Consider the following 8,342-nt stretch of genomic DNA (forward strand, 5'->3'; position numbering starts at 1 on the left):
AGAAAAGGAGAAAAAGGAGAAAAAAAGGAAAAAAAGAAGAAGAGATAAGATAGTTTAGCTTTTAAAAAATATTAAAATTTATTTGTTTTATTATTATTTATTTTAAGGTCAAAATCCTTAATTAAAAGTCAATATCAAATATTAAAATAAATATTAGAATTTTATTTATTTATAATTAAAATTAATTATTAAAATAATTATTTTTTACTCCGACACAACTCCAAACATAGGTCTGTATTATTTTTACAATCCAGCTTCTTAGTCCGACGCAGTACCAAACATAGGTCAGTACTTAATCCAGCTTAGTACAATCCGAATTAATCCAAGACAGTCTCAGGATTTAATCCAATCCTTGACAGTCCGCCGTACCAAACAACCCCTTAGGGTTAAAGATGTGATAATGTGGTTATTGACTGTTGTCAAATAATTTATATCGATATATTATTGCTTTTGGATGTAGGCCTCTCTTCTTATAGAGTCCACATCACCATCCTTGTCTCAGAGTGATATCTTTACAGATGCTTAAATAAGAAATTTGAAATAATTTTTTTTGGAATTGCTTTCTGCAGGGGTTTTGGCTTCTAGCATGGTCGCTGAAGTTGCAGATGGTTCTTCCAATGTCCGAGAGGTATGGAAGCTTCCGTTTAAGTAGGCATGGAATTCATGTGGATCAAACACTGTGCTTATTTTTTTTATTTCTCTTTTCCAATCTCCTCCCCTGTGGCCACCAATTTGGCCACTTACCTCCTATATGAAGAATCAAATGTTGTAATCGAAATTAGAAGAATCAAATGTTGCAGTTGTTAGTCTATATGCAGACAAGAAGGATGTAGAGAATATTTGGTCATTAGATAATTTCTCTTCTCTAAATTATAATTTGACTGGATGCTGAATTTGTTGTGTTGCAATTTTCATTGAATATAGGTATTGTAACACTGAAATGACAACAAATATCGCTCTGATGTGTCAATATAACATTGTGCCGAATCGTAAATTCTTGATATCTCTTCATTCTTGAACATACACTATGAACTAAGAGCAGTGTAAAGATTTGGATGTGGTTGAAAGTTCATGGGAGAGTTAGTACCTGTGAAAAGGATCCTGTTCCTGTTTATGGATCCATCAGTGTGATTAAGAATATTGAATGTATTTTTCAGCACCAAGGATCCTATACTTGTTTGAAACCACTTCATTTCATTAATATTGCTTGGTCATACACCAATGACATAATTAGCAGTTAAAAGATTTTACAGGATTGTAACTAGTTCTAGCAGTTAAAAGATTTTGCAGATACAACTGTTGAAAAATTAAAAGCTGAGTTTGCTGCAGAATGAGTAAAAGGAATACGATACTGATTCATTGACTTGAAGTCTAATTAAATACAAATGCAAATAACAGAAAGCTAGAAAATAAAGCAACCTATAATCCCACGACTAACAACTCCTAATACTCTGGGATTCTCCTAAGGAATAGGTAAAAGCAACAGACTTCCTAACAAATAGGAAGTTATTGAAACACAAACGACTAAATATCTTAACACTCTCCCTTAAACTGAATGCCATCTATGCAATCAGTTTAAAAAGGAACTTGAACAAACTCCAAGTAATCCACGCAACTTCTCAAATGCTTCCAGCTTTAGAGGTTTGGTCAGGATATCTGCAACTTGGTCTTCACTTCGACAATAAACCAAATCAATGGTATTTTCAGTTACAAGATCACGAAGAAAATGATACCTCACATCTATATGCTTGCTTCTTCCATGTAAAACTGGGTTCCTGGAGAGTTTAATAGTTGAACTATTATCACAATGAATCACAGTAGGCCCATGTTGATAAGACTGTAGCTCTTCAAGAATCCTTCTCAACCAAATTGCTTGACAAGCAGAGGTTGCTGCAGATACGAACTCTGCTTCAGTTGTGGACAAAGTTACAACCTGTTGCTTCTTTGATGCCCATGATATGGCACCTGAACCCATCATAAACACATGGCCTGTTGTACTCCGCCTATCATCCAAATCACCAGCATAATCACTGTCAGTGAAACCAGTCAAAATAGGTCCACCATTTTTCTTGTAGAAAATACCAAAATCTATTGTTCCTTTCAAGTAACGAAACACTCTTTTAGCAGCTCTGAGATGCAGCTCCGTTGGTCTTTCCATATACCTGCTAATTAGACACACTGCATACATAATATCAGGCCGAGTGGCTGTCAAGTACATTAAACTTCCAACAATTTGTTTGAAGTAAGTACTATCAATCCTCTCTCCATCAAGATCTCTTGAGAGCTTTAATCCCGGTTCAGTTGGAGTCCCAACTGGATTACAATTCTCCATGTGAAACCTCTCCAAAACCTCCTGAGCATATTTCTTTTGCCCAATAAAAAATCCAGTAGCTGTTTGTACTACTTCTATACCAAGATAATATTTCATCTTTCCCAAATCAGTCATGTCAAAATCAGCCATCATAGAATTCTTAAAATCAACAAACATAGCCTCATCATTGCCCGTAAAAATAAGATCATCAACATATAAGCAAACTATCAGGATTTTACCTTCTGCTCCAGACTTGATGAATAGAGTGTGCTCATATGGACATTTGTTGAAACCTGCCTTTTCAAAGTATGCTTCTATACAACTGTACCAGGCTCGAGGTGCCTGTTTCAGGCCATATAAAGCCTTCTTTAATCTGTAAACCTTATGTTCATTACCTTTTATCACATAACCAGGAGGCTGCTCAATGTAGACTTGCTCAAGTAGTTCACCATTAAGGAAGGCCGATTTCACATCAAGCTGGAAGATGGGCCACGAGTTTTGTGCTGCTAATGAGACTACCAACCGAATTGTATCCTGTCTTGCAACAGGAGCAAAAACCTCTTGATAATCAACTCCATGCTCTTGATTGTAGCCTTTCACAACCAGCCTTGCTTTGAACTTGTCAATTTCTCCCTTTTCATTCAACTTCGTCTTATAAACCCACTTTACACCAATGGTTTTTTGCCCTTCAGGAAGATTGGTTAGCTCCCAAGTCTCATTTTTCTCTATAGCTTGAATCTCTGCATCCATGGCTTTTTTCCACTTTTCTTCTTTCACTGCATCTGCAAACAATATAGGATCGGAGCCTGCAAATAAAGCAAAATGAGCTGTAGTATCCTCATCAGATAATTCATCTCCACTCACATAATCTATCATCCAAGATGGTCTTTTTCTTTGTCGCTGTGGTTCTGAGCTAGGTGCTTGAACTTCATTTGGAATTGAAACTCTTGCTGAAGAGCTTGGTGAAACTTCTCCAAGGGACTGATCAGGAAGTTGCAATTGTGATTCAGACCCCAGACTTTCACGAAGAGGTTGTAGTGGCTGTATAATTTCCCCGCCAGCTTCCTCAAGATCAATTAAAATTTGCTGTTGTTCAGTGCTGCTCCAATCCCATGTGTTTTCTTCATCAAATAGAACATCTCGACTGATTATTATTTTCTTGGTAATGGGATTATATAACCTGTATGCTTTGGATTCTTCACTAACCCCAATAAAGACACACTTCACACTTTTATCATCAAGCTTTGTTCTCTTTTCATCTGGAACATGCGCAAATGCTATACACCCGAAAATTCTGAAGTGGTCAACTGATGGCCTGACTTCACTCCAAGCTTCTTGTGGTGTTATGTTTTTTACAGCAAGGGTAGGGCTTCGGTTGAGTACATGAACACTCCAATTGACTGCTTCTGGCCAAAAAATCTTCGGAATACCCTTTTTTACCAACATGCTTCGCACCATGTTCATAATCGTCTGATTCTTTCTTTCTGCCACGCCGTTTTGCTGTGGTGTGTATGCAGCAGTAAGTTGCCTCCGTATTCCATGCAATTCACAAAAACTTGCAAAGTTATGTGAGTTAAATTCACCACCACGATCTGTGCGAAGGATCTGAATGTACTTGCCAGATTCTTTTTCAACTCGAGCCTTAAAGCTTTTAAAAACAGCAAAAGCTTCAGATTTCTCTTGCAAGAAATAAATCCATGTTTTTCGACTATAATCATCAATGAAAGTGATGAAATACCTTTTGTTTCCATTCGATGTTGGATTGATTGGACCACAGATGTCTGAATGAACCAACTGTAGGATTTGCTCAGCTCTCCATGCTTTTCCTTGCGGGAAAGACTCACGATGTTGTTTACCAACAATGCAATCTTCACACATTTCTGTGGGACAATTAATCTTAGGTAGTCCTTCCACCATGTTCTTCTCATGTAGGGTTTTCAATCCTTTGAAGCTCAAATGACCATAACGAAGATGCCACAGCCATGTTGGATCTTGCACTCTTGTTGAGAGACACTTCTGGGCATCATACTGAATGTGCAGAGGGAACATACGATTTGCTGTCATTTTTGCTTCTGCTATGAGACCCCTCTCTGGATGATGAATTTGACACCGGCTTTGTTGGATGATGATGATATAACCCTTCTCTTGCAATTGGCCCATACTGATGAGATTGCTTTTCAAATCTGGGATATAAAACACACTAGAAATTGTCTGCACAGTGTTGTTTTTCATATGAAATTTGATATCCCCTTTTCCCAGGACAGAAATGCAAGAGTTGTTCCCAAGCTTCACAGTTTCTCTGAATGTTTCATCCAAATCATAAAATAAAGACTTGTTTCCACACATGTGATTGCTGCAACCCGAATCTAAATACCAAGTATCACCTGATGAAATCTTCGTCTTGTCGATGTAAGCCATCAAGAGTATTTCTCCTTCAATCTCAGCGAAATTTACCTTGGTTTCCTTCTCTTTGTCAGGGCATTCATACTGATAGTGGCCAAGCTTGTGACAGTGATAACATTCCACACCCGCCTTGTCAAATTGTGCTCCTTGATTGTAAGAAAAATGGCGTCCTCTACCTCTGCCGCTTCCGCGAAATCCTCCACGTCCTCTACCTCTTCCTAAAGAAGTAGTTCCTTCATAAGTACTGACCTTCAAGGCTTGCTCCTCCACAACATAGCTGGTCATCCTCTGCTCATGAACTAACAGTGAGCTTTGCAACATATCAATCGAAAGACTGTCAATGTCATTCGATTCTTCAATGGAACACACCACATAGTCAAATTTGCGTGTCATTGAGCGAAGGATTTTCTCAATGACTGCAACATCTTTCAAATTTTCTCCATGGATGCGCATCTTGTTTGCAATTGACAGTGTTCTTGCAAAGTAGTCAGTTACTGACTCTCCTTCCTTCATGTGAAGAATTTCAAACTCTTTGCGAAGAGCTTGGAGTTGTGCACGTTTCACCCGTGCAGTGCCTTGGTACTTCGTCTTCATTGAATCCCAGATGTCTTTAGCAGTGTCCTTCTTCAGGATGGTTTCGAGAATGGCACGATCTATTGCTTGAAACAAATAATTCTTTGTCTTCAAATCCTTCAATCTCTGATCCTCCAACGTCTTTCTCTGCGCTTCTGTCAAAACAGTCTCACTAGTGTGCACATCGATGCCGGTTTCCACTAGAGTCCAGTACTCCTTGGATCTCAGAAAATTTTCCATCAACATACTCCAATGATCATAGTGACCATCGAAGCGTGGAATCGCAGGTTGCACAAAGCTGTTTTCTGAAGCCATTGAATATCTTGCTGCGGCAAGAATGAAAGCTGCTGCTTTCTAAGTCAGACCCCAGTGGGGGGCTCTGATACCAAATGTTGAAAAATTAAAAGCTGAGTTTGCTGCAGAATGAGTAAAAGGAATACGATACTGATTCATTGACTTGAAGTCTAATTAAATACAAATGCAAATAACAGAAAGCTAGAAAATAAAGCAACCTATAATCCCACGACTAACAACTCCTAATACTCTGGGATTCTCCTAAGGAATAGGTAAAAGCAACAGACTTCCTAACAAATAGGAAGTTATTGAAACACAAACGACTAAATATCTTAACAACAACATGCCTTTTTAGGATGCAAACTTCGCAAAGCTTTTAGGGTTTCCAAATCAGGCATCACCCCTTGTTCGATCATTTCCTCAACGAGCCTCAAAGCTTCACCTATCCTTTTAGCTTGCATATAGCCGTTGACCAAGGCTTTATAGCAAGAAGCAATATCAGGGACACGATCTTTTGTCACCATTAAATCAATAACCTTCTTTGCCTTATCCATTTTGCCAAGAAAACAATAACCATCAATTAGCATACTGCAAGTTATTTTGCTCAGCACCATACCATATTTAACCTTGGCCTCAACTACTTTATGAGCCTCTTCTGGCATCCCTCCTTGGAAGAGAGCATCCAAAAGTATTCTCAAAGTTATGATATGAGGTAAGACTCCCTGAACTACCATTTCATCAAACAACCTTGTCGCTTCAGCCCATTGATTTATACGGCACATGCCATAAATTAGAGAGTTGTAAGTGAAAACGTCAAGCCTCATACCTCTTTGGGACATTAGCTCTAACACGGAGAGCGCTTCCTTGGCCCGTCTCTCCTTGCAAAGAGCATGTATTACAGTGTTATAGGTTACAACATCTGGTGCAATTCCTTCATCCAGCATTCTATTAAACAACCTTGTGGCTTCTTTCCATTGCGCGGAATGGCAGAGGCTATTAATTAAGGAGCTGTAGGTGACGACATCAGGCTTTACACCTCTACGGAACATTTCTTCCACAAGGTTAAGTGCCTCTGCCGTCTTCCCTTCCTTGCACAAAGCATCCAACACAGAATTGAATGTAACAATATCAGGGAAGGCTCCACAATCAATCATGTTTATAAATAGCAGCACAGCTTCTTCCCACTTACCAGACTTGCATGAAGCACCAATTAAAGAATTGAAAGTGAAAACATTAGGCTTTATGCCTTTGTTTTTCATGATTTCAAACAGAGCAAGTGCTCGTGTCCAAAGACCCATGTTGCATAATCCATAAATTAATGAATTGTAATTGATGATATTTGGTGCAACACTTTTGTTGATCATATCTCGAAATAGGGTCAGCGCCTCATCTATTCGTCTTTCGTTGCATAAGCTGTCAATGATTGGATTATAGCATTGAGGGACAGGCTTAAACCTTCCATCTTCAAACATTTGCTCGAGTATCTCAAGCGCCATACATGTTTTCCCAGCTCTGCACAACCCATTAATTATAGTAGCGTAAGTGATTTCACTGCATGCTAATCCTTTCTCTTCTATTTTCCGGTGTAACTCCATTGCCTCAGAGAGCGACCTATACTTGCAAACCCCATGAAGCAAAGCATTCAAAGTATAAGCATTGGGCTGAAGACCATGTTTAAGGATAGTTGCTAAAACAGAGAAACCTAAGTCCACCCGATTCATACGGCACAAGCAATTGGTAACAACACTCAGTGTACCGATTTCCGGGTGTAAGCCAACAGAAGCCAGTATCTGTTTATACATAGAAACTACAGTGGAACACTGATTCATCTTGGAGACTGCCCCAAGCAAATGATTAATAGCCCAAATCGAGGGAATGGGTTTCATTTGAATTACGGAATCGAAGTGACCCAGTGCTTCATCTAACCCAAGATTACCAGATTTACAACGCATTTTTACCAAATCCTCCAAATCAATGGTTTCCTTAACACTAACAGTATGACAACGATGGACAGCAAAAGAGCAAAACTGGCTTCTGAAAAAGACGAGCCCAAACAGAGAATAGGGAGAAGAAGGATTACCTTTTTGGAGAAGCGTGAGCCCTGGAGCTTTTTTCGCCATAATTTTCGTCATTATCGACCAGCTCCTAAGGCAGAGCAAGCAATTCACGAGCTGTGCTCTGTCAGAGAGGGTTTTTTTTTGGGTTGAAAGGAATGAAATTTCATTGTCAAAATAAAGATAAAAACAAAGATACAACTTAGAGCACTTCCACCCCTTGCAATTTTGTTTCCACCCCTTATTATAATTTATTTTCTATTTTTTATACTTAAATAATTAATTTTGATAAGATCTTCGGTTACCATGTGTCACTATTTATTATAAAATTCTCATCTCAAATTTCAGATAAAATTTTTGGATAAAATTTTCCAATATTAAATTTTAAGATAAGATTTTCAGTTACCACGTGTCCATATTTATTATAACATTCAGATCTCAAATTTCAGATAAGATTTTCGGATAAGATTCTTGGTTTCCACGTGTCGATATTTATTATAAAATTATAATCTCATATTTCAGATAAGATTTTTACCCTCTAAAATTGTGTCACGCGTCATCTTTATCATCTAAATCCCTCTATAAAACTACACCCTCAACTCAGACCTCTCACAACATATCCTCTCTAGCCTTTCATTTCTTAGATTTTACAAAACACATTCTACTCTCAATGTCTAACCTAAGGAGGGTGTTGGAAAGGCAAGAGC

The 8,342-nt window shown here is 38.3% G+C and overlaps 1 protein-coding gene across 2 annotated transcripts; it reads right to left on the minus strand.

Moving 5' to 3' along the window:
- Window positions 1-1,174: 1,174 nt before the first annotated feature.
- On the minus strand, window positions 1,175-7,713 carry LOC148297389 (uncharacterized). Of its 2 annotated transcripts, XM_088246930.1 has the most exons (3): window positions 6,771-7,713; window positions 5,920-6,665; window positions 1,175-1,292 (listed from the first exon to the last, which is right to left on the minus strand). In XM_088246930.1, the coding sequence occupies exons 1-3, from the start codon at window positions 7,711-7,713 to the stop codon at window positions 1,275-1,277; spliced, it is 1,707 nt and encodes a 568-aa protein (XP_088103056.1). In that variant the 3' UTR covers window positions 1,175-1,274. The 2 variants fall into 2 exon arrangements, with proteins under 2 accessions (XP_088103056.1, XP_088103055.1); XM_088246929.1 differs by having other exon boundaries at window positions 5,920-7,713.
- Between the last annotated feature and the right edge of the window lie 629 nt (window positions 7,714-8,342).

This window comes from Prunus avium, chromosome 1 (assembly GCF_965620075.1).
Source record: "Prunus avium chromosome 1, drPruAviu1.hap1.1, whole genome shotgun sequence".
Classification (NCBI taxonomy): Eukaryota; Viridiplantae; Streptophyta; class Magnoliopsida; order Rosales; family Rosaceae; genus Prunus; species Prunus avium.